The 27,632-nt window shown below is 33.4% G+C and overlaps 3 protein-coding genes across 7 annotated transcripts; 2 read left to right on the top strand and 1 right to left on the bottom strand.

Moving 5' to 3' along the window:
* Positions 1–30: 30 nt before the first annotated feature.
* LOC134695954 (membrane progestin receptor alpha-like) lies at positions 31–27,483 on the bottom strand. Of its 2 annotated transcripts, none has more exons than XM_063557454.1 (2): positions 27,365–27,483; positions 31–1,172 (listed from the first exon to the last, which is right to left on the bottom strand). In XM_063557454.1, the coding sequence occupies exons 1-2, from the start codon at positions 27,416–27,418 to the stop codon at positions 162–164; spliced, it is 1,065 nt and encodes a 354-aa protein (XP_063413524.1). In that variant the 5' UTR covers positions 27,419–27,483; the 3' UTR covers positions 31–161. The 2 variants fall into 2 exon arrangements, with proteins under 2 accessions (XP_063413524.1, XP_063413525.1); XM_063557455.1 differs by lacking the exon at positions 27,365–27,483 and adding an exon at positions 15,928–16,042.
* LOC134696707 (toll-like receptor 13) lies at positions 4,113–8,345 on the top strand. 3 transcript variants are annotated; one of them, XR_010102999.1, is made up of 2 exons: positions 4,113–4,235; positions 4,615–4,789. XR_010102999.1 is itself a non-coding variant. In XM_063558627.1 (2 exons), exon 2 carries the CDS (start codon positions 5,963–5,965, stop codon positions 8,108–8,110), a length of 2,148 nt encoding a protein of 715 aa, XP_063414697.1. In that variant the 5' UTR covers positions 4,139–4,235; positions 5,941–5,962; the 3' UTR covers positions 8,111–8,345. The 3 variants fall into 3 exon arrangements, 2 of the variants coding, with proteins under 2 accessions (XP_063414697.1, XP_063414698.1); XM_063558627.1 differs by lacking the exon at positions 4,615–4,789 and adding an exon at positions 5,941–8,345 and having other exon boundaries at positions 4,139–4,235; XM_063558628.1 differs by lacking the exons at positions 4,113–4,235; positions 4,615–4,789 and adding exons at positions 5,485–5,497; positions 5,941–8,345.
* On the top strand, positions 19,457–24,373 carry LOC134695715 (uncharacterized). 2 transcript variants are annotated; one of them, XM_063557085.1, is made up of 2 exons: positions 19,457–19,569; positions 20,015–24,373. In XM_063557085.1, the coding sequence occupies exon 2, from the start codon at positions 20,016–20,018 to the stop codon at positions 20,817–20,819; it is 804 nt and encodes a 267-aa protein (XP_063413155.1). In that variant the 5' UTR covers positions 19,457–19,569; position 20,015; the 3' UTR covers positions 20,820–24,373. The 2 variants fall into 2 exon arrangements, with proteins under 2 accessions (XP_063413155.1, XP_063413156.1); XM_063557086.1 differs by having other exon boundaries at positions 19,476–19,525.
* Positions 27,484–27,632: the final 149 nt, after the last annotated feature.

Raw genomic sequence — 27,632 nt, 5'->3', positions numbered from 1 at the left:
AATGCATAGTAAATAACAAGAACGCAAAGATAAGTGTTGAATATAATTGCATGGACTGTGCGCTAATTTCTGCTTCAATAATTTTTATGGTGAAGTGATTTAAAATTGACGAAATTTAAAAAAAAAATGTATCATTGAACGCGGAAGAGAAGACTATCATATCACTCTTTTTTATTTTTAATTGGAAGGAACCTCCGGATAACCAATAATGATATAATCTCACATATGGCTAACAAAAGTGTTGCAAGTATCAGAAAATTTAGGTCTGGGTTTCCGTGATTCGATTGTCGATGTTTTATTTCGAAATGAGCGGTGTGTATTTGAAGCACTTGTGTCGCAGTAGACACTAAGTGAAACCACTGATGACTTTGCCCGAGAATATCGAAAACACCCGGCAAAAAAAGTTCCGGTAAATGGCTTCCAAAGGTGAATCCTTGTAGTACAAACATAAGATAAAGTACAGAAATGTAATTGAGTGATGTGAGACTACAGTTGATATCGTTGTAACATGTCCAGTAGCGATGTCCTACAGGAATAGTTACCACAAATCCATACAAAATGAAAACTCCTACGACAGAGCATTTTCTTTTCAACGAGTTTTCGTCCAACAACACTTTGGTAGCGCACATTGTGAGACAATCGAACCAGGCATATAACCAAATCAAAATAAATGTAGGTGTTTCAACAGTTTCGTATGTTTTGTCGTCGGAGAACGTATACAAGGCAAGAATTCCGGATCCAAATCCGTACAATGATGCTCCGACGTAGTCAAATAAAAACACGGTATAGTGAATATTTGGCGATTTGGAATGCCATATGTGAGCTAAAGTACTTACACCAGTTGACACCAGACAGCATATACCAAATACAAGAATTGGCCAAGATCGCTTATCTGTCCAAAAGTCATAAATAAATGCATATCTTGCAAGAGTTGACCACAAAATAAAAAAGGCAATCAAATGTGTCCATATATTGAACGTTTCGTTGTGGATATAAAAAATGCTCTTTGCATAGTAAAACCAACTTTGATTGGTTAATCTATATCCTTTAAGGATACCCGGTTCTCGGAAACATGATGGTGCATTTGAAACATGAAGTGTGCGTTGTGGTTTCCAAAATTCCGATACTATCTTCACCCCACTTGTTGCAAAGCCTTTTGCTAAATCCATGATCTGAAATTATATCAATTCCTTCGTTAAAACACTTTTACTTTGCATTTGTTCCAACTTAGATACACATGGTTATATATCAACATAAAGAGATGTTGGATGATCGCCAATGAGACAACTCACCACCAAACAAAAATACAAATTAAGTGGTATACATTTGTAGATATAATGGATGAGCGTTGATTCTTTAAAAAGAAACCATGAGCCCGGATATTTTGTGTAAGGAACTTCTGGCTAATGGTTTCTTTTTCAAGAATCAACGCTTATCCATTGTAACTATATCAGAGAAAACATACATTGTTTTGTTAGGATTAATATCTTTGCTGTTGACTTCCGTTACACCTTAGAAAACATGTAGATTGTTTTGTTAGTGTTGACGATGTATTCAATGAGTCACCCGCCATGACATTTCAAGGCTTATGGAAGTTAAACGCCATTTTGAGAAACACGCTTTTTTAACTGCTTATTTGTTCTTACGATGTACTGCATGTTACATCACTGTTGCATATTTCGGTATAGGTTTTGGCCCAAGCAAAAATTATAAACCCGGTGATATCCTGTATTTTAGGCTGTCCAAAGTAAGGAGCCTGTAATTCAGTGGTTGTCGTATACTGGTATATTGCAGTACATTTATATATGGGTTTTTTCGGTTATAGTTTCGTTTGTGTGTGTCTTGTAATATCAAATAACTTGGTTAGAAAATTGATTAGAATGATAGCAAATTACAGAGTTATCTCCCCTAATTCGGTTATTTCTAGTGCATTTCAACCAAATTGTATCTTCTATTACCAGAACAGAAAACGGAAATGAATGTTATTTTTGTGCATAATTACATATTATGAACTGAAATCAATGTCAAATTGGGTGAGTTTTTTTTTGTCATGTTTTCACCACTGCCTGATTCTTAGGCAGACTGGCACTTAAACCTTTCATACGAATACAAGCTTCATAAAAGGATGTAAAGAAATAAAGTGCATCGTCTGTACTAGGAATAGAAAGAAAAAAAACAGCATCGTAGATTTAAATAATATCAGTAATAAACTTCCGGTTGCAGTTCATGGATTTTGAAGATGGTGGGTTACCATGATAGCCTTAGAAGTGTCATATGAAAAAGCATATGCATTTACCATAAATGTTGCTATGCCTCAGCAACCCAGAAAATGAAAAGAAAAAAGGAAAGAAATAGATACTAGTACTAACGAAAGCATGTGTAATCCCACAGCCCCACACGCACCAGCCTATCAATGATTCATTTGGCAGTAATGCTCTAGGTAGATTAAAAGTCTAAGGTACAGACACTTTGATTTGAGGGGGCAGTCTGAGATATTTGAGTGACAAGAAATCTAACTCTATTTTTTGCCTTAAACAAAAAATATTGGCCGTATCTGGATTGAAAACAATCATCTTGTCCACTTTTTTGCTATTCAATTAGAAACAAAAAAAATCGCGTGAGTTATTTAGCATTTAATGAACATGATGAATAAAAAACGGTCATATTTTTATGGGACCGGGGGTTTGCATGTAAAATCCAAACTGACCGGAATGCCTGATTCAACTAACTTGAATACTTTTTTTAAGGTTCGACTGCAACGTGTCTGCTGGATGTGGCCTTCATGTCTCCTTTTGTCGACAGTTATTTATAAATTCGATGCTATTTCAGACTCATTCGTAGCCTTGTTTGATTTCGAACTCTCACTTTCCTTGTTGGGTGAATCCAGAGACATTGCATTGTATATATATATATCTTCATGCCTTATATATCATGTACTGAAGTAAGCCGCTAGATTAAAACTGACGTGGAAAGGTAACACATTCCCATTTTTTGAGAGCCCAGGTGGTCGTGTGGTCTAGCGGGACGGTTGCAGTGCAGGCGATTCGGTGTCACGATATCACAGTAGCATGGGTTCGAATCCCGGCGAGGGAAGAACCAAAAATTTGCGAAAGCAAATTTACAGATCTAACATTGTTGGGTTGATGTTTAGACGAGGTATATATATATATATATATTGTTTTATTAAAGTGCAGCCTGATATAACATTATTATACAATTATGAAACATATTTTATGTCAGCCAGCCTTCATAGGCTTATGATATGTGTCTGGTGAAGCATTTCAAACCAAAATTTGGATAAAAAAAAATGCTTGTTTTTCTTTCTTAACTCTTGTCGGTGGTCGTATTGTTAATATCATTGAGTAGCCCAGCGTATATCTTGTTGACAACAAGACATATGTGAGGTTATGCTAACTAAACATATAAGAAACGAGAATTTTCCATGTCCATTGTTTTACTGACAAGTCCCACTTCAAATATATTAGAACATAGCTTTGGATCCCAATAATCATTTAATAATAGACAATTAATAGGGTGAATACTGCATCAAAAATATCGTACAATCCTTACACTTTAAGTGTGAAATATTAATGTTTATGTCCCACGTCAGGGTCTGTTAAAAAATGCATCTACCACTCATTTTACATATTTTATGTCTTTAAGCAATGGTCCAATAATTTTTCGCATCGCTCCGCGAACTTTGATTACTTCGTCCCCCTTTCCAAATCCTGAAACTTCCCCTGATTTATAATTAAGAAAATAAGGTTGCAATAATGGCTCTAGAATCAAAACGGTGAGATATTTGAAACTTGAATTATCAAATCAATGATGTAGATAAATATGATATTGAAAACAAAACAATACAAAAAGTTGTGCAAATTCTTAATAAGGCCGTTCATTCTTGGTGGTGGAAACGTTATGCATTTCTTTTTTTTACTTTGAATTTTAGAAGTTTGAATATACCATGCTACAGGAAGTCTGTTGAACTAATGACAAGGATATTGGGAAAAAACGATCGCTTTTCTATCTTTCATAAAGACAAAATAAGTGTTATATCTTTAAACAATTTGTTGATCACTTTAGACGAGGAAGTATTTCTCTTAACTTAAGTTTAACGTTTGTTATTATTTCCGGTTGCCCTTATTACAAATTGATATCAAGTTTGGAATTCTTCAGAACAACATTCGCATCAGTATATGAAATGAAACAGAGGAAAGTTGTATTCAGAACCAACCGTATGTATTTTCAATAATTCAGCTTGGAAATAATAATAAAAAAATAAGTATTTGTAAAAAAATTCTTTATAAATATTATTAAAATCTTTTCTACGTTCTCTGGTGGTGTTTAAGATATGTCAAATCAAACAGTAAACTGTGATCGGTGAATCACTGGTTTCATGACTATTCGTTGACCTGGTATCTTAATGCAAGTGATCATATCACTTGTTGTGCAATCAGACGTTTAAGAAAAGCAACCAACAATTAAGTTAGATGTGTTACCATTGGTGTTCCAATGTCGTGAAATGGGGTAACAATTCAGACTTTTGGCACTCTTTACAAACATTTTAATTCAATTATGAATGCTACAGATATACATGACCATGTTTTCTTTCAGATTGTATTGAGAACACGTGATCATGAGGCAAATTCATTTGATGTTTTTGTTTGGATTGGGTCTGCAGACAGTGAATACACGTTTTAACACAACAGATGAATTTTGTTTCGAACCACACTGCACATGTAACAAAAAATAGAAAAACGCGACCTGTACAGGACTTGACTACGTTCCACACGTCCCGAAATTTGTCGAACAACTTGAACTAAACCATAACAATTTTATTAATGTCAATTTTTCTAAATGGTTTCTATCAAGTATTACCAAAAATTATATCAGGAAATTTGTGTTGATCGGAAATTCTATAAAATATGTTAAAAATGACGTCTTTGTGGAATTTCTTTCTTTCAAATCACTGGCAATTTCAGACGAAAAACATTTGAATGGAACTAGTCTTAATTTTATCTAAATAAAAAAAAGATTCCTGTAGTGGTTGAATCAAAACTGTGATATTTGAAAGGTAAAATCAATGATGTAGATAAATGTAATATTGAAAACCAAATAATTCCAAAAGTTGTGCCAAATTCAAACAATGCCGTTTATTCTTGGTGGTGGAAACACCCAAGTGCTATGATCATATTTTACTTTGAATTTTTGAAGTTTAAATTTACCATGTTACAGGAAGTCTGTTGAACTAATGACAATGATATAGGGGGGAAATCGATCGTTTTTCTATCTTAAACAAAAGCACAATAAATGTTTTATTTTATATACCGTTTTATTTTATCACTTTAGACGAGGAAGTATTTCTCTGAAGTTTTACGTATTTATTTATTTCCTGTTGCCCTTATTACAAATGCATATTAAGATTGGGAACTCTTGAGAACAGTATTCGCATCAGTATATGAAATAAAACACAGCACAGTTGTGTTCAGAACCAACCGTGTGTATTTTCAATAATCTAGCTTGGAAATAATAAAAAAATAATTATTTGTAAAATAATCTTTATATATATAATCAAAATATTTTCTACGTTCTCTCGGGTGTTAAACGATATTTAAATCAGACAGTAAACTGTGATTGGTGAATCACTGATATCATGACTATTCATTGACCGGGTATTTTAATGCAAGTGATCATATCACTATTTGTGCGATAAGACGTGTATATACAGCGACCAACAATCAAATCAGTTGTGAGACCATTGATTGTCCCTAGCATAAAATTTTATTTTGATAAGAACTCTGCATCAACAAATTAACCTTATCATTTGACAGTGTTCCAATGTCGGGAAATGGGGTAACTATTCAGACTTTTGGCACTCTTTACAAACATTGTAATTCAATTATGAATGCTACAGATATACATGACCATGTTTGCTTTCAGATTGTATTGAGAACACGTGACCATGAGGCAAATTCATTTGATGTTTTTGTTTGGATTGGGTCTGCAGACAGTGAATACACGTTTCAACACAACAGATGAATTTTGTTTCGAACCACACTGCACATGTAACAAGAAACAGAAAAACGCGATCTGCACTGGACTTGACTACGTTCCACACGTTCCGAAATTTGTTGAAGAATTTGAATTAAACCATAACAATTTCAGTAATGTCAATTTTTCTAGATGGTTTCTATCAAATATTACCAAAAATGATATCAGAAAATTTGTATTGATCGGAAATTCTATAAAATATGTTAAAAATGACGTCTTTTTGGATTTTATTTCTTTAAAATTACTGGCAATTTCAGACGAAAAACATTTGAATACAACTAGTCTGCAAAATGCGTTGAGTTTTGTAAATACAACGCATCTGAAGAAAATTCATTTGTATGGAAACTATTGGAAACTGTTTCCTTTTGATATTTTTGAGGCAATCAGCCTACGAAAAGTGACATCAATATCACTCGAAGAAAACCAGCTGACTGAATTCGTGTTCCCTAATTGGTATACTGAATTAAAAAACTTAAAAAAGATCAACCTATCAAAAAATAATATCATATATTTAATTCTGGATGATAATGTAAAATTATTGGCTACAAAAATTGATCTGTCAAGGAATGATATTGTTCGAATTCCATCCTTTTGTAATAAAATGAACAAAAGCAAAGTTCCGAAGCTTCAAATTCTGATTTTGGACGGCAATGCTATACCTTATTTATATCCGAAATGTTTCAAGTGTTTGCCAGCATTACAGAATATAAGTCTACATGCCAATAGATTAACGATTTTAAGGAATAACACATTTTCAGAACTGCCACAATTAAGATATATTTTCCTTCAATTTAATTATCAGTTGAAAGTAATAGAGCATACGGCTTTCAGAAGCACGTCGTTAATCAGTATACATTTTGGATACAACAATTTCCGATTTGACAAGACCAACAACAATAATTCTAGGTTTAATGCAGAAAATATATTTAAACACTCGCCGTCACTTCAATTTTTAGATTTAACGAATAACTATCTGCCGTCTGACAAAACAACAGTAGGTCTGATGTTTGCTTATATGGATGAGATGAGATATTTGATTTTACAAGCTGTAGGTTTGAAAGAGCTTCATCCTAACTTTTTTAGAAATTTGACATCCTTAGAGAAAATAAGTCTTGAAGGAAATTTCATAAAGTCTTGGGTGCCAGAAACGTTTGCTAATATGCATAGCATAAAATATATAAACCTAAAAAGTAATGTAATACATTCACTGAATAAATCATCTTTACCTGAAAATATTTTGAACCAACTAGAACAATTGAACCTTGCAAGGAATCCATTTACTTGTACATGTGACCTCATGTGGTTCCGAAACTGGGTTCGAACAACCAAAGTAAACTTGTCCTTTGATTTTCCACGAGCGTATACGTGTAATTTTCCTGCTGAAATGCGAGGTCGATTAGTTATCAAATACAATCCAACCCTAGAGAGTTGCAAACAATCTGATCCGTTTATAGTAATCGCAATAATTTTGTCTTCATTTGCATTTTTGGTGATAATTGTAATTTTATTAGCTTACAAGTGTCATACCTATATAAGGAACTACTGCTATATTATGAGATTGCATAGACTTCGAAAACAGGGATATTTACGTCTTAACAATAGTGATGATTTTGAATTCCATGCGTTTGTAGTGTACTGCGATGCTGATAGGGAATGGGTTCATAGTGAGTTCATCAAACGCATGGAACATGAACAAATTAAGTTATGTGTTCACCACCGTGAATTTGATCCGGGAGTCCCAATTACAGAAAATATAGACAAGTATATGAACAAATCATGGAAAGTTGTGATCATTATGAGTAATGATTTTGCTAGTAGTGATTGGTGCCAATGGGAATGTGATTATGTTCAAGAAAGGAGACGTCGACAAGGAAAAGATGCATGTGTTCTAATCATGCTGAAGGCGATTGATGCGTATCACATGACCAGTGGTATTAGGTCCTTGTTACATACAACACCGTACCTACGCTATAAGAAAGGTATAGGGGAAGCTTTGTTTTGGCAAGCGGTGATGAATACTCTTAGAAGACCATTAAGTGTACCACCTATGGCCATCTAATATATTCATGGAAAATGTAACAACTTTTCATCTTCTGTTGTTAATTGCCAATTCCGTGAATAACACGTTCTTTTATTCCCTATACATTAACATTAACATTCGTTTACATATTAGTCTTGTTGATATTATTTATATAATATACTGTTTTCATTTAGTAATGAGTCTGGTATTGTGAGACCTAAGTACTAAGTCACTGATGTTTTACAGTTTGAAATAAAACTACATCTTTCATTTACACTGGTGTTAAAGAGATAATAGTAACTGCAATTACGATCATCCCAATATGGCGACGGCAGATATAGGTAAAATCTTTCAGTCAATGTACTTAAATGTAGCATGTTTTTGTCACTAGTTACTCAGCTGCAAGGTTTTTCTATACCATTACATCATAATTGAATCGTAACGGTGCACTGGAACTGTCTAAGCGCTTTGAAAATTGCCGTTGAAAAATTCGGGATGATAATCGTAACACTATAGAATTTTTCTTGTTTGATAATCGTAATTTCTTTATCGGATAATAGTAACTGAAAAATTAAATGTGTCTTTCAGCATTTCAATGGTATTGCGTGTATTAAAATGCAAATGTACAGTTAATGGATGACATTAACGGAAAATAAAAAAATTGAAGAAACTTACAGGTTAATATTTAAGGCAAATTTACTTATATATCTCTCGTTTTATTGGCGTTTTTTTTTACAAAACCGTGATTTCTTGTCCCAGCCACTTTAAACAAATGTTTTTGATCTTTACAAGTATTATTTTTGTGCAGTCATTACATGGAATTAGATTTAAAAAAATTTAAGCAAAGAAACATTATATAATTAGAGGGACTAATCAGCTATGGATTCCTGGCATTTCCCTAGACGCCCTATTCAACACGCATGCTCAATGTTTGCAAGAGATATAAACATAAGGGTCTTACAAAAGAAATGATGTTTTAAAACGGCACATTAATTGTTGACAAAAAAGAGCACATCAAATAGACCAGAGTGATACCGCATTTTTGTTAATGTCCACTTCGAAACGGTTTAAATCTCGTTCAGTATCTGGTTCTAAAATTATGAAACAAAATCAGTGTACAGCTTAATATGTGTTTTGATGAATATAATCTTTCTTGATACTATTGCAATATGGAGATTGTGGGAAAAAACCCATGTAAATATGTCCACTACAAAACGTTCACCTACAAAACAAGTATTGGATAATTTTTTTTCAATTCTATTCGTGCAAAACAAATAGCAAGGGTTAGTTTAATGTAATTTTTAGTATGTTATCAACATAGTATAGGGTTGATGTAAACTACGAAACTTTTTGTTCTCTGCGATCCAAACGGTTTTGTCCACTCGACACTCATGAAAATGCCCACTACGTAACATAAGTTGTACGTTTATAGGTGAAGTACTGTCTAATATTTATCGATAAAAATGGTTCTCACATTCAGAAAAAAATGAGATCATTCTAGTTTATAAAGTAAAACAAACTAGAATGTCTATAGGATACATTAAAATGCAATAAGATGTGCGTTTAAAAGCAGTTTCGTAGTGGACAAATGTCCCCTGCGAAACAGTACATAAATTATGAAAATGATATCATTTTAAAGAGTATTTAAGATTGCACTTTTTATTTTTATTTACAAACAGGTCTACAATAGAGGTATTCGAAATAACTCTAGAAATAAAAATTTTGACAAGTTGATTTTTATCTTTTTTAGGTCTGAAATTCACACTTTTATTGAATAATGCCCTTAAAACAGATAACAATATGTATTACCTTTTAATGTATACATGTTGAAGGTCGTACATTAACCTATAATGGTTTACTTTTTTGAAATTGTTATTTGGATGGAGAGTTGTCTCATTAGTTCTCACACCGCATCTTCCTATATCTATGGACCTGTTCAATATATTGACAATGAAGCAGCTGTCGGGTCAGGTATTGTGGTAAGTAGATATTCTAATTGTTTTCAAAGTTTCAATGGTATGTGCGCGTTTAATGTGGTTTTTTTTGGGGGACCGGAAAATGGAGGGGGTTAGCAATATCCCATATCCCAAAAGTGCAAAACTGTTGTTCTTAATTTCTCATCAAACTGTCTCTGGCGAATACTAAACGTCTTTCCTACTTCATTATGGCATAACGGGTATGGACTAGAATTGAACCGGGGGAAGAAATAGCACACATAGCAACCTGCATTAAATGATTTAAAACAATATTTACTATGTTTTTATTCAGAATAAAATCAATGTTCTTTAACAGTCTTAGAGCCAGCTGAAGGACGCCTCCGGGTGCGGGAATTTCTCGCGACATTGAAGACCTATTGGTGACCTTCTGTTGTTGTTTTTTGTATGGTCAGGTTGTTGTCTCTGTGATACATTCCCCATTTCCATTCTCAATTTTATTAATCACAAATCTGATGTGGGGTGACACATGCGTTTCCCCTGACAATTATTGCCATATATCATTTCTTCTTATAAAATTGCCTCATCGCTCATTCCCATATTTTGTGACATTCCTAGTTCTTGGGAGTTTTCTGTATTGTAACATAGTTCGTGTTTTTCCCATATCCAAATTTCTTAAAGCTTGTTCACCCCTCCAATTTTATGATAGAACAGTATGTAGCTGTTTTCATTAGAACAATTAATAATATATCCACAAAAAGATATGTCATAAGATGTTGAAACGTGATTAATTCATCACCATAATTTCATCATGTGCTATCAGATATACGTTTTTAGTGTCAATATCAATAAAACACTATCCAGTTACAATTATCTTCGCATTCTTTAATACAATAATTACGATTATCTTTTTATCCGAGTTACGATTATCATCCCGAATTTTTCAACAGCAATTTTCAAAGCGCTTAGACAATTCCAGTGCACCGTTACGATTCAAATATGATGTAATGGTATAGAAAAACCTTGCAGCTGAGTAACTAGTGACAAAAACATGCTACATTTGAGTAAAATGACTGTAAAGATTTTACCTATATCTGCCGTCGCCATATTGGGATAATCGTAATTGCAGTTACTATTATCTCTTTAATACCAGTGATTTATATATTTTACCTTTAAAATTGGGAACTTGTTTATTTTTTGTCTTGAACAAAATTCTGTAAACCAGTACTAGTATTGTTCATAAAGTTTCTTTATCAATTAAACACCAGAGATTATTTAAGGTATTAGTTGACATCTGACAGGCATTTTTTCACTAAAAGACTTTCAGAATTGGTTGAAATTTTGCATATATAAAAATGAGATGCGTTCATAATTTAGAATATACTAGTAAATGATTTGTATGATCTTAAATTTTGGTTAAAAGATTCAGAATGCTGCGAAAATATGATTGTTTAGGTTTTTAATTGGTAGTTTATCACCGGATACCATGATTTCTTTCATTACAGAAATGTAAGTTCTTCGAGCAGGTTTTCCGAAGGATTATTCTTTGGTACGATATAATTTTTTTTCTTCAAATTTTGTACTTTTACTTTATGATTTGTTTTCTGTTTCTGTATACCGATATCACAGGGGCATTTCCGTGTATTTAATTTGCATTATATATCTCTATAACTGTCTTCGGATCTGTGTTAACTTTGTACTTTGTATTTTTGTTGAAAGTTATATCGGTATCATAAAGCAATGCGTGCTTCTTGTTTTTTCTTAATTATAGATGTATGTGTATCTGTTGTTGTCCAACTGAGCAAGATTAAAACTCAGTCAGTTTGCTAATTTGATTGCCTCTTCGATACAACGGTAGTTCTAAATACTAAATACAGGTCTGACTTTCATCCAGCCACTTACTGTGTCATACTAGTATTTTATGTAATTAAAGCTAAAGACAATAAGTAAAGATAAAAAAAAGAAGATTTGGTCTTCGTATATTTATCATATTTGAACATGAGTGGTTGTTCTTATCTTTTATTGTCAATAAATTAGTTTATTAGTTTTTCTTCTCCACAAATCATCAAAATTTTAAACTACGAAGAAAAGAAGTTGTTGTTAAATACAGCCAGTTGCCATATATTTTCCTGGACTGAAATTGAGAACGGAAATTGAGAATATGTCAAAGAGACAACAACCCGACAATAACTTAGTTATTTTGAAATTCAAATTACAGTACAAATATGCATAATGCCATTAATGCTTTAGGTAGATTTGAAGTCTAAGGTACAGACTCGGCAGTCTGATATATTTAAGAGACAAGAAATCTAACTCTTTTTTGCCTTAAACAAAAATATTGGCCGTATCAGTATTGAAAACAACAATCTTGTCCAAATTTTTGCTTTTAAATTAAAAACAAAAACAAATTCGAGTGAGTTATTTAGCATTAAATGATTATGATGAATAAAAAACGTTCATATTTTTATGGGGCCGGGGTTTGCATGTAAAACTCATATTTGACCGGAATGACTGTTTCGAAGAACTGATATATTGAATACTTTTTTAAAGGTTCGACTGCAACGTGTCCCTGAATGTGACCTTTATGTCTCCTTTTGTCGACTGTTATTTATAACTTCGTTGGCATTTCAGACTCATTCTTAGCCTTTGTTTGATTTGAAACCCTCACTTTCCTTGTTGGGTGAAACCAGTGACATTGTATATGTCTCTGGTGAAACACTTCAAACATACATTTGGATAAAATTGAATGTTTTCTTTCATAACTTGTGTCGGTGGTCTTATTGTAAATATCATTGAGTAGAGTCCCACGTCAGGATCTGTTAGAAAATGCATTTTACACTCATTTTGTGTTTTTTAACCCTAAAAATGGTCCATTTTTTTCGCATTGCTCCGCCCGGCGAACTTTGATTACACCCCACCCCCAACCCCCCATCCCCCCCCCCCCAACCCCTTTTCCAAAACCCTAGATCCATCCCTGACCACCTTATGACAACAAGTTTTAAATTACAGTATTAAAGTTTACACTTTATAAAAGAAAGATAAAAACTGTTGGACCCCTCCACTTTTTTTTTTTTTTGGACGATCAATGTATTTGAATTGGAACATGTAGTTGGACAACCCACCTCTTTTTGACTTGGGTTACGACCCCTCCCCTTTTTAAAATGGCTGGATCCGTCCCTGCTAATGTAACGGGTCTTTATTTTGTATGCTTTGTACCTATTCATTATTTCGGATCTATGTATCCGGGAAGGTAATCTATATTGCCTGTCAGCATAGGGAACCAGCTATTTTATAGCGTTAATTTCTGTACGATCACAACTAATGCCGCGTTCACAAGGACTTTTAATTCGAATTGCATTCGAATAGAATGCGCTTATCGCGTTCACCCACTCTTCTTTTTTAATATGAATCGATTCAAATTAGCAATTTCGAATTATCCAATTCGCATTATAAATACGCTTTTGCCCATGCGAATTGAATGTTAACGTCGTTTGGACAGTAAAGCGAATTTGACGCCCATTGTAATTCGAATTACGTGTAACTCAGCATGAGTCTATTTTTATAAATCTTCACATTTTTAATCGTATAGATATTCACATAACAGTACATGTATAATATAGAGAGAATAATACATGGCAAAATCCGAATCGTAAGCCGTATCATCCTGAGATAGCAATATCATCCCTAGGGCCTTCAGGCCCTAGGGATGATATTGGTCGAGAGTGATACGGTATGTGATACAGATTTTGCCATGTTTTATACGCTTTATCACATATTTTAACAGGAGCGTATATAATATGAACTGCCTTGTGATCCCTAGCACCTGGGTAACCTTTAGTTCTACTTTTGTCTTGCACAAAATGCTAGCTGTTTTTTTTATTATTTTGTTTATTTTACTTTTTTGTGTATTTTGTATGGTTTTTCATTGAGTTCTTTTTTATATTTTTTTATAGTTGTATTTCGTGTGACAGAAAATATACTCGACGTATGCCAAACAATGACGTCATTCAATAAATTTCGTGAGGCCCGAATGACCGCCCATTTTAAGACCCAGTTTTGAGAAAAATGTTGCTTGAGAAGCTTGCATAAATTCAAACGGACTTTATGTAAAAATGAAGAAAAAAATAGTCGGGATGCGATAAAGGATAGGGTATGATAAAGATCGGTAAAGGGTGTGATAAAGGATATGATAAAGGGTGTGCATAAAAGTTGCGCGATATGCATTTAACAGCAGGCTATTTATCAAATATATAAAAGTACTGTATATTTACTACTAAACATAATTTTATGATAAATAAATATATAAGTTCACAATCATAATTTCCAATTAAACTTGTTACTTTAAATATAATATGACAACTTGATACTTCGTTCTCGTCAATTAGTATAATAGGTCTACATAAAGTGTCTCACAAGATCCTGCTATAAACATCTGGCCCCGGCGCAATGAAACTATTTGAGTAAATGTTTTTTGCTCAGCCTGGTAATTTTCTCAATTCAATTCTCTTATTCTCAGCTAAATGCATCACCATAAAAAAAACTTCTCAAATTAGATTAAACATTGCTCTATGGTCTAACAGTATTTTGATAAATGTCCAAAAAAAATTTGCAACTCTACTGTGCAACCCATGTACCATATAAACTGTCACATTAATCAAGATAAAGGTCATTAAACTTATAAAGTATTGACCATCAAATCTTTGATGTAACCATGGAAGTAATATTTAAATATTACTTCCATGATGTAACTGACCACGCCACACTAGTACGCTGTTGGGAACCACTAAGCGCCAATACAATACAATATTTTTGTATTTTATGAATAAGTGCCTTCTATTTTATATTACTGTAAATTCAGATAATATTGCGTGCATTTATTATTGCGATTTTGTCATTTTAGAGTGAAAATTTTGGGAAAATAAAAAAAATCCTGTTTAACTAATTAAAACCAAAATGCAAAATCCGAGTTTGAATTATTGCGATTATAAACCTGTCGCATTATTCACAATTATAATAAAGACGTCGCAATAATTTCTGAGTTTACAGCTAGTAGTCCCATTATGTCAATTTGTAAAATATTCGCTACATTGCGTTTAAAATAAGAAAGGTCAAAACAGAGTGTTTGTAGTACAAAAATAGTTATATTCTATGTGCAAAAAAATCATGATCCACGTTTAGACACTATATCCTAATAAGACTGGAGTAGCTTGATTTTCAACTCATTTCATCCCAAACATTTATTTTGTTTCTACCAATTAAAATATTAATTACCAAAAGATATTTAAGGTGGGTTCTTAAAATTTATCCCTTAATTCTTTCCGTATTCGTACTTTCATATTGCTGGAACTTTTTGAATAATTACTTCAAATGAATGGTTAAATTTGCGAGTTGAACTTTCTGTCAGTAACTGGGCAAGTACCCATGTATGTGTGTTTGTTTCTTTTTGTAGTATTTGTGTGTGTGTGGTTTTTTTTACAATGACTTTTATATTATTTGTTTTGCGCCTTGCATCAATCTATTGAGGTAAGCAATATGCAAATGATTTTGCAGCTTGTTCTTATGTTGTGATGTTTTACCACTGTCCCACGTTAGGAGAAAAAGAGGGGTTGAGAGCGCTCAAAAACATATTTTGTGCCTTTCCCAAGTCGGGAACATGTACAGTAAATATTGGTTGTCGTTGGTTCATGTCATTCATATTGGTTTTCTTATAAATCAGGCCGTTAGTTTTCTCTCTTGAATGCATTCAAATTTCTACATCGGAGCCTTTGAATATATAGACAACTATACGGTGTTGTGTAGGTTCATTGTTGGCCTTATGGTCGCTTATGATTGCTTATATCCACTTTATTTGAACTCTGGTTGATTGTTGTCTCATTGGCAATCATACCTATATTATATTCATGGAAGTATCAATAAACTTACATATTTATCTGGTCAACGGTTCAGATAGCCATCACAATATGCCTAAATCGGTATAGTCTTGTACTGTTTTCATCTCAGATGGAGATCATTTTACGTCACTAATATTTTACGTCACAATTCCGCGAAATTTAATTCGGAGAAGATAACGTGCGAAGAGCATGACTTTGAAACGAAAAAGTGGCAATAATTCGAAATATGGCGGCAAGTTACCCAAAATCCACGGAGTAACTCGCCACATAAGATGTGAAAAGTCATAATACTATTGGATATATTAAACACACATGTGCTATTGGTTTAAAAAAGAAGATGTGGTATGATTGCCAATGAGACAACTCTCCAAAAAGAGTCGAATGACACAGAAATTAATACCAAGCCAATACCGCATAGTCAGCATAAAAAAGGCCCCGAAATGGCAATGTAAAAAATTTCAAAAGAGAAAACTAACGGCATTAATTATGTATAGAAATGAAAAAAACAAACAAATATAAAACACATACACGACAACCACTGAATTACAGGCTCCTGACTTACATGTAGGACAGGCACACACTTACAGAATGTGGCGGGGTTAAACATGTTAAAGTGAGCCCAACCTTATCATGACAGTGATTGGTGTTTCAATAACTTTGATAGTGTATACACTAAAATATCACAGGAAAACGTTTCACAAATGCTGAGAGGGGTGCAGTAGCTTGAATAGTTCTTATGTTGGCGACCCAGGTTCCCGTAATCATTATTTTTAATGTAATGTGATTATGAGAAAAGCTTTTTAGGTTACTACTCATCTCGTGATCATATCGGATGGTCTATAAAGGGTTTACAAAAATGAAAAAATGTCAGACAACACAAAAAATAAAAAGGAGAAACAACAGCAAAAAAAAATAAAGAAAAGAGAAAAAGGGGGGGTGGGGGTGGGAGTATAAAAAATTACTGCAGGAAATGTCCTAATCAGATAATACAATACTGATTACCGAAATGTAAGATGTTCATAAAATCGAGAATGGAAATAGGTAATGTGTCAAAGAGACATCAACCCGACCATAGAGCCGACAACAGCCGAAGGCCACCAATGGGTCTTCAATGCGTCGAGAATCTCCCGCACCCGAAGGTGTGCTTCATGTGGCATCTAAAAAAATATGTATACTAGCTCATTGTTAATAGATTTCATACGCAACTCCGAAATATACACAATAAACTAAAATTAGAAATCATAAAAGACTAACAAAGGACAGAGGCTCCTGACTTGGGACAGGCGCAAAAATGCGACGGGGTGCTTAAACAACATTTTTTTTATATCTCAATCCCCCCCCGGCCTATACCTCTAGCCTATGTAGAAAAAAATCTTCTTTTTGTAATAAAGATATGTTATGATTGTTATGATCAAATGTCCTCATACAGTTCTAGTCCGTATTAACACTCATTTATACCGTTAGACCAACTTTGCGATACCCACCAATAAGTTATTCTCGTCATTAAAAAGCCCAAACATATTTGAAACGCATAACTTAATTATATATTTTAGAAATATATAAAAAAAATTATGAAACAAATATTGTTAAATGAAATGTAATTGCTGATTTTTTTCAATCAATTATTTCCATACATGTAGATTTTACACGATTGGACAAATTTGCACTATGATTATATGATTCTATACAAATGTTTTATATGCATTGTAACTATTAGCTTAACCATGATAGTTTAAACATATTTATTTATAGTGGATTGGGAAACAAGTTTTGCAACTTATATTAAGCCCTTTCCACTTTGCGGGTGCGAGTGATGCCTTGTAGTGGCATTAAAATTGAGAATGGAAATGGGGAATGTGTCAAAGAGACAAGCCTACTCTTTTTCGAAATCTACAAGGGTGTCTTTAACGTGCAAGAGATATGGCTTTCTCCTAACACGGGTCAGCCATTTATCGTTCCCTTCCGATGGACTATCATCGTTTCCTCAAGACCATACTCGCGAATGATGCCAAGGGAGTACCGAAAATTGAGTTCCTGAATTTTTCTTCCCGAACGGGAATCGAACCAGGAACGCTAAACCATAAACCAGACAGCCTAAACAAACCATCAAAACCGCGAAATTCTTTTGCTGGAAACCAGGACCATAATTCCTCTTATAACTGGCGGATCTAAATAACTTTTTTTGTCTGAACAGATGGGACATCAGTTTCAGAAAATTCCGGTGATGTGTATACTGATTTTAAAATATTCAAATCTTTGATTTCTAAAGATGGTAGGGAACTGAATCTTTTTGGAAATGGTGCAATATATCCTTGGGTTTGGTACATGTTTAGTCTGGTTGATTGATTATTGTTTGCTGAACGTTTAGCCGCAATATAATTGGTATGTATTTGGGAAAATAAAGATGTAAAGTTAAAGTCAATGATACAGCTACTAAAATACATATAGAATGCAATGATATTCAGAGGTCAATAAACTATATCAATTATATTAATTATACACATCAATTTAGTCAAGTCATTATCTAAAACGACAAGTAACGTTTTATTTCATACATGTACAATGTACCAATAACAAGTGAACACCAGAGAATTATAAATGGTCATCCCGTTTGAATGGTTTTACACTAGTATTTTGGTGGGCCCTTGATTTTCGGTGTGAGACTAGGGTCCGTGTTGAAGAACATACTTTGGTTAATAATGGTATACCTTTATAAATTGTGACTTGGATGGAGCTGGTTGTCTAGACGGCGTGCACAAAGCTAAGTCCACAAACGTAACGTCTTCAAATATATAGCTAATATCATTTACGACGTCGGCATTTACCCCCAGAAAACGTAAGCGTAATAAACACACTGGACACGTAGTGTATCACATAATTTTAAAAATAATAGAATTTATGTAATATACATAAATTCGGTTATTCTAGTGGAAAGTTTTAATCTCGTCCGTTGCAGTGCTTTCCTTTATAAATTCTAATGCAATTATTTTGTAAGAATTGTTCTGATTGGATGACAGCAAGCGTAAAATTCTCTATCTCCTCGTCTGTAACTAGGGAAGCCGACATTTTGAATTTCGGAATGTATTGACATGCTATTTCTACAATAATAAACAAAAAAACTCACTTGTTGCGCCTAAAAATCTTCTTTTTATCAAATTTTATTACATTTTGAAGCGGCACAGAAGCCATAAAACGCCCGGTGTTTATATTTGACGCCGGAAGCATAACTATGACGTCACCTAGTGTAGGGACCAAAGAAGATAACATTTTTTCGCGGAATTTTCTTTAATGAAGATTTTACACTGAAATAATGATTGAAATTTAATAATGAACTTGTTTTGCATTAGAATAGAGATAACTGTATTGTATTTGAAGCTTTGCGGACGTCCATCGGTAGTTTTACTGTCGCAAATACCCGTTTACCTGTCTCCGCTCCGCGTCGCCAGGTAAACTAAATTTGCGACAGTAAAACTACCGATGGACGTCCTTAAAGCTTCAAATACAATACAGTTATCTCTTAATTCATATGTAGTCGATAAGATGTATAGTGGTGACGTCAATTTGACGTTAGCATTCTTTTTAACTTTGAGCTGCAAGTGAACAGACGTGTAATTACAATACAGAGAGAAGTATTTTGAAAATATCAAGTTGAATTACTATAGTGGATATTAAAGTTGGTATTTTATATATGTATAATAGGCAAAGAGATATATGGATAATAGAAACAATTGTTTTAATAAAAGAATTGTAAAATAGTTAGAAATTGTTGAATTTCGAAACGGCGTGGCCGCCACGTGGTGCCGAATATGAAATAAGAGAAAAAATATTTAATCACAATACGACTTAAGTTAAAGAAATTATATTTTTGTGGTGACTTTATATTTGGTGAATAATTCACCCAGTGATTCTGCTGCGGAAGTAATTACTTCGTAGAACACGACATACTATCAATTCAACAAAAACGATAAAATACATCGTTTGAACGGCTACAGCTTTTAAGATATATTGTCATTGATTAAAGACTTTTGGTTACACACACAAACAAAACGAATAAATTTGAAATAAGTAAATAAATAAATTTAATAAAATGAATAAATAAATATAATTGTGAGTTTCAGTATGTTGAGAAGAGGTACCAAGAAGCGTACAGCATCAGCGAGAGCTGGATTAAGAAGGACCCCGGTGGTGTCGAAGGGAGTTTCGTCACGGGCGTCAGTACAATCATCGACGGTTACAAGGCCTGAGGCTATCTATACAACTTTTGGACATGACGGCGCTGCCATACCAACAACAGTATCAACGACAAGAATGTTGATGCCAACATTTTCTAGCATTCAGGACAACTCCGTCCACATTCCGGACATGTTACCATGGCAACCAAGACGAGCAATAGACCCCCAGCCAACTGTTGATAACACACAGTTTGTGTCACAAACAGGTAATGTGGCCAATAATGATTATATACAAATACCCAATAGAATTGAAAGTGTTCATGAGAATCTAGGCATAAATGTAACACAGTCAATTAAAGAAAAAATATTGAAAGGGGAATTCATAGATTTAGCTTGTCTATTAAAAAATTCAGTCAACACGGGTTCTGACAAACAAAAGTTGACATGGGCTCAAGGGGAATTCATTTTACAACCCATTTCTCAACAATCAAAAATTACAAATATTGAAAAGTGGACAGATGCTTTCATCATTTTTATTTATATTTATTGTGCTGTGCACGTAAACCGATTTAAGGAATTGTTAAAATACATGCACACAATACGCCTTGGGGCTCAAAGAAACCAAGGTATAGGTTGGAAAAATTACGATGAGCAATATAGACTAAGAAAAGCTCATGAACCATCCAGTTTATGGAGTAATATAGACAATGAGCTTTGGTTGTTATATATGCAACCAGTGAATGTTGAATAAAAAGATTACACACAAGGACTTAGAATCATTAGTGGGTTTGATGGCTTCCTGTTCAAGGGCGATTACTTCGTCTAGGGCTTTCCTTCGCAGGTTTCATGGTGTCATAGGGTTTATTAAAAAATAAAAGCCTTTTTATTCAATTAGAATAATAATGATCTCAGAGAAGATGCAAAAATTTGGCTGATTTTTCTGGAACATTTTAACGGAGATTGTTATCCATCAGAAAACACGTGGATAACAAATGAAACGCTGCATTTGTACACTGACAGCTGTGGTAACTCTGATTTAGGTTGTGGTGCATATTTTGATGGTAAATGGGCACAATATAAATGGCCGGAAGCATGGTCAAATATGCCAATCATGAAGGACATTATTTTTTTTTTGAGTTAGTTCCAATTGTTTTAGCTATGTTTATATGGGCATCAAATTTCCAAAATCGAAAGATTTTATCTCGAATTGACAATATGGCATTAGTTAGCATTGTCAATAAAAGAACTGCCAAGTCGAAGCGTGTGATGGCATTTATTCGCCCCCTTGTTCTTTTTACAATGCAGCACAATATTCAGTTTGAAGCACAACATATTGATGGTTGTAAAAATGAAATTGCAGACGCGATTTCTCGTTTTCAGTTGAAGAGATTCCGAGAACTAGCATCCGGGGCCGAGTCGGTTCCAGAAAACAACCCAGAAGAGTTCAGAAATTGATATTGAGTTTGAAACAAACAGATTATATAATTAATTGTTAGCTTGCTCCTTATACAATTCAAGCTTATCAACGAGCTTTAAATGCTTTGGCTAAATTTATGGATAGTTTTGATTTAGATCATAGTTTTCCAATACCATTGAACCACATTACTCAGTTCATTGCATACATGTCTTGCTTGGACATGGCTCCATCTACGGTGAAATGTTATATTTCAGCTATCAGTTTTTATAATAAGATTAATAATTACGAAGATATGTCTCAATTATTTGTTGTAAGGAAATGATTGATGGAATAGCAAGGTCAAAGTTAAAGAGACCTGACAGTAGATTACCTATTACTATAGATCTGTTAAAAAATATTATAAAGATTTTACCCGCATTTTCTAGCTCCAGATATGAAGTTGTCTTATTTTCTAGTGCTTTTTCAATGGGATATTTTGCATTTATGCGAGTTGGTGAAATGACAACTGCATGTGGCAGGGAAGGGTCCAATCATGCCATTAAAATTGATAATGTGGAGGTTACTAATCATAATATAAAAATATACTTGGCGTCTTCAAAAACAGACCAGCTAGGTCGAGGGACAATTTTTGTGGCCCGACAATCTGATGTTGGAATTTGTCCGGTAAAATTACTGCAAGAATATTTAAAGATTCGACCTCGAATTAGTGGTCAATTATTTTGCCACTTTGATGGCTCTCCGATGACTCGATATCAGTTTTCAGGAATTCTAAAATAAGCCCTGGGGTATATTGGTTTTGATCAATCAAAGTATGGGACGCACTCATTTAGAATCGGTAGTGCTACTTCAGCAACTATGCTTGGTTTTTCTGACGAGAAAATTAAAGTAATGGGTCGTTGGAGTTCTGATAATTTCAAAAGTTATATACGAATACCACAATTTTGAATAAATTTCGTTGAACTTGATGGTCAATTTAATATATTTCATGTCAATACATACATGTATCAAATTGTAGGCCAAGAAGTGTCAGTATGGATAGTAGGCTCATTTTTGATAAGAAATGCATTTGTACACGCAAAAAGTAGAACAGGTGGTGTAAATTTAGGTCTTCATAGAATAGGAGTTAAAATTTGGTGGCAAGGGTACTATGGTGGCATGGGTTTAAAAGATTTGAATCGACAATAAAAGACTGATGAAATATGAAAAAGCGCCGAAATATCTTGTCCTTCATATTGCTGGAAATGATTAGGGGAAGACAAAATTAGGGTTTTTATGGAATGGAATCAAGGCCACCTTGGAGAAGGTACAAACGTATCTACCTAATAGTTCGATTGTCTGCTCTCAGATTTTACCCAGAACAAATTGGCGTCATTCAAAAAGTCAGGAAAGCATGATGGCATGCAGAATTAGGATACATAGTGCCATTGCATCATTCGTGTTAAAGAATGGGGGACATTATATAAAGTATCCAGATATTCTTCATAATAGTACTTTTTTAAAGGAAGATGATGTTCATTTGACTGATCTAGGAAATGACATATTTCTAAATAATTTGCAAGGACAATTTAGGTGCGCTTGAAATGTTTATTTGTTCTGGTTCTTAAACAAATCCAGATACATTTGGTACTAGTATATATGTGTATATCTTAGATAATTTTAAAACAGTATTGGCCACAGTCCTATGTCCTATCGCAGCTTCATCCCCACTTTAGTGGCGGTTGATCCGGTACGGTTGAGTTTGACATATACCGTACCTAATCAATTTGGCAACTTCGCTGCGTGTGATAAACTACAGTTACAGTTGTCTATATTTTAGTGATATTAAAAGTACATTTTGTGGATCGCTGTATCCCAGGATCCAACAGCTAAGTTAGTTGATCGCTGTATCCCAGGATCATACATCTATCTATCTATATATATCTATCTAGTTATCTGTAGGTTGCCAGAGGTAACCAAAAAATGATCTATACATCTATGAATCTAGTTATCTATGAATCTATCTAGTTGAACAATATATATCGTTGAATCTATATGTGTACATATTTAAATTTGTGTAAATAATAAAAAGCTGTGGTCAATACTGCCAATAAATCTTAGTTTTACAAGCCATCTCGAATAATAGAATTTATGTAATATACATAAATTCGGTTATTCTAGTGGAAAGTTTTAATCTCGTCCGTTGCAGTGCTTTCCTTTATAAATTCATATGTAGTCGATAAGATGTATAGTGGTGACGTCAATTTGACGTTAGCATTCTTTTTAACTTTGAGCTGCAAGTGAACAGACGTGTAATTACAATACAGAGAGAAGTATTTTGAAAATACCCACCCTCCCTCCACTATATATAGTTAAACCATGTAGTTTTGTTTGGGTACTGCTCTTGTTCTTTTTATTTTTCAGGTACATGTATATACGAGTAGTTAGAGTTCCAGTATGAAAAATTCTTCTCCATTGATGATTTGCCATGTGATGTCAAAAATTGCGGTAGTCAGTTAGATGTTGGTTGTATAGAAACATTTGATCGTTAAAAAGTGAAAAATGTGTTTGGCAACTTCGCTGCGTGTGATAAACTACAGTTACAGTTGTCTATATTTTAGTGATATTAAAAGTACATTTTGTGGATCGCTGTATCCCAGGATCCAACAGCTAAGTTAGTTGATCGCTGTAACCCAGGATCATACATCTATCTATCTATATATATCTATCTAGTTATCTGTAGGTTGCCAGAGGTAACCAAAAAATGATCTATACATCTATGAATCTAGTTATCTATGAATCTATCTAGTTGAACAATATATATCGTTGAATCTATATGTGTACATATTTAAATTTGTGTAAATAATAAAAAGCTGTGGTCAATACTGCCAATAAATCTTAGTTTTACAAGCCATCTCGAATAAACGTTGAACATGTTTATTTTGTTTTCGAACAACAAAGTACAGCAAATGCACATACTGAAAATGTAAGAAAATACATGCTAAGAGCGGTGTAAAGGAAATAAAAAGTAAAAACACAAAAATACTGAACTCAGAGGAAAATCAATTTGGAAAGTCCATAATCACATGGCAAAATCAAAAAAACAAAACGCATCAAAAACGAATGGACAAGAACTGTCAAAAGCGATTATGCCGTACACTCTATTCAGAAAATGGCGTTAAAACGTCAGTTCTGTAAACTGTAACTTAATCGCTGAACATTTTAAAAAAATCAGATGTTCGGCCTGGACTATCAAATCATTCATATTTTGCAGATTTTTTTAAACCTCTTGTTATGCACATTTGGAATAAAAAAATAGCAAGTACATATTTTTTTCACCGATTCTTCCATTTTATAATCAAATTACTACTTCTTACACATAACTAACTACATTCCAAACTCATCCACACTTGCCGATTTTGATTTTTTTAGGTGAAGATCGTATGATGTCATAGTCCGAATCCGGAAAAAAATATTGTATGAAAATACAGGAATATACTTTGAATTTGTACAAATTTCAGATCAAAACTCTACTTTATGATTATTTAATGTTACAAGTTACACATATTTTTGCCGTTTTTTTCATGTTCGTTTCATTCTTTATAGCTTTAATTTAGATAACCTTTTTAATAATGTGGATTTTTATAGCTGGCTTTAATCATTTTATCATGAACAAAACTTCCTATTTAAAATATATGTTTAACACGGTTGAATAAAGCTACTTTTAAAAGCGCATTTTACAGTGGCCGTCAACTTTGTGCACGCCGTCAGTCTAATTTGCACTCAAATCACATCTTCTTATATCTAGTAAGTTCCTCGATAATTGTTACACGGTCATCCATGCAAGTCCTGGCTACTTTAAAGGGAAGAAAAGAATCGTCATGGGTATTAAAAGTATTGATTAATACAGAACCTCTTACATAATTATAGTTTAGATACATAATTTATTGGTTATTGTGTAGCTATTGTCTATATCAATAACTGACATATAGCGTTACTTAAAAGTAGACTTCCCTTACCGGCTTTCTCATATTTCTAATTATTCCACGGAATTATTGAAAGATTGTAGCAATTATAAACAATTGTATTATAAAAAGGAAAAAAATAACAACTTGAGGTAATTGGAATAGAAATCAATATAACTAATATCAAAATAAAGGGATATTGAATGAAATTCTCTTGTGGGATCATTTATCATTAAATAGACACATGCGATATCTTAAACAATGAGATACAGTCGAGTAAAAGTCGTTTATACTCTAGAGGTCAAAGTCCGATCAAGTATAGAATGGAAGGCAAATAATTATAAAACACTGCATCTTTAAGATCTTAGAATAAAATAGTATATATACAAATGTGATAAAGCGGAAAAACATGCAACGCTGCATTTTCAAGATCTTTCGAGAAAAAAAATAGTACTAGTAAAATTGAGAATGGAAATGGGGAATGTATCAAAGAGACAACAACCCGACCATAGAAAAAACAACAACAGAAGGTCATCAACAGGTCTTATAAAGGACTTCGAAGCCACGAAATGACCGTTAACAACATGCAAAATAATGGTTAGAAATAAATGGTTAGATAGATTCTCACGCAAAGCACCAAAAAATAATGACAATAAAACTATAAGGGATTACCAAATTAGTCGAAACATGACAATACCTACTTGATGTTTCGGGGTTCGCTTGATAGATGGCGGAGGGTTCTAGTGTTCGTTTTCGTGTCAAATTCTTTCTTGTACAATTGTAAATGTCTTACTTAAAAGATTACTTACTAGTATATACAAATATGCGACAAAGCAGAAGATCAAGCAGCGAATAAAATTTTAAAACCTTATTGGTAACAAACCAAGACCCACAGTTAACCATATATGGTATATTAAGGATATAAATGTTAATGAGACACCAACTTATCAGCATTTAAACAGAGGACATCTACACAGGGAAAACATACAGTTTTCAACACTAGACAAAACATACGATTTATCCAGCTATAAATCGCTACCTTTAAAGGAGAATAAAAATGATAAAAACAAAATCATACGTCCTAGTTCAGCACTAGCTTCAGTAACAACAAAAAATAACTGAAAATAAGTCACTGAGGTCAGGCCTGCAGACAGGCGCATTACAATGAGGCAGAGTAGATTTTTATTATTTGATATCAGCCACCACTTGTATCACGATCATTGGAATAACAAAAAGTGCAAAAAGAATGATAAAGAAAGACGATGTATCAAGGAAACTTTTTGTTTGATAATACCATAAGTGGAAATGTAGTCTACAGAATAGAGAAACTAGCACTGTCAACGAAGACATTATCGAGCTGACCCAAAAGAACCGTTTATTAGGGAGATGATCATATTCTAAAAAAAATAAATGCAAAAGGCCATATTTTAGTAGGGGTACACACTAGAAAAACCAGATACAGGACAAGCAACTACTTGTATCATGAATGTGCATTGTGCTTTAAAATAACCATCCTTTACAATTGGTGATTACATTTGTTTATTTTCACTAAAGGAGTTTCCCAGTAATTATCAATAAAGGACTTCGAAGCCACGAAATGACCGTTTACAACATGCTAAATAATGGTAAAAAAAGGGTTAGATAGATTCTCACGAAAAGCAACAAATATAATGACAATAAAACTATAAGAGATAACCAAATCAGTCGAAACATGACAATACCTACTTGATGTTTCGGGGTTCGCTTGGTAGATGGCGGAGGTTTCTAGTGTTCGTTTTCGTGTCAAATTCTTTCTTGCACAATTGTAAATTTCTTACTTAAAAGATTAAAATGTTTTACCACGAATTGTGTCATCAATGTATTTCTGTATCAAATAAGTATCAAGTATGTTAAATAAATGTCCAAAATAGGAATTATTATTTGAATGGCACCACCTACCTCTTGTGTGTAGTTTCCCTGATAAATAATAAGATGATTTGTTGAATAATACATTTGGTATAACACATAGGATACATGATAATCAAATAAATATCGGATTATTTACTACACAAAGTTTGTATTATTGGGTATATAGATCAAATCCTATTTATAGAGGAAATACACAATAGCTCTATTATATTCAATAATATTAATTTATTATGTAATCGATGCCATCTTAGTTTGAACTGATATCTGCTTCCTTTTTTTTTTTTTTATCTCTACAAAC

This window comes from Mytilus trossulus, chromosome 14 (genome assembly GCF_036588685.1).
Source record: "Mytilus trossulus isolate FHL-02 chromosome 14, PNRI_Mtr1.1.1.hap1, whole genome shotgun sequence".
In the NCBI taxonomy this organism is placed as follows: domain Eukaryota; kingdom Metazoa; phylum Mollusca; class Bivalvia; order Mytilida; family Mytilidae; genus Mytilus; species Mytilus trossulus.
Note: the sequence above shows the minus strand (reverse complement) of the source record. Positions and strands in the feature narration are given on the sequence as shown.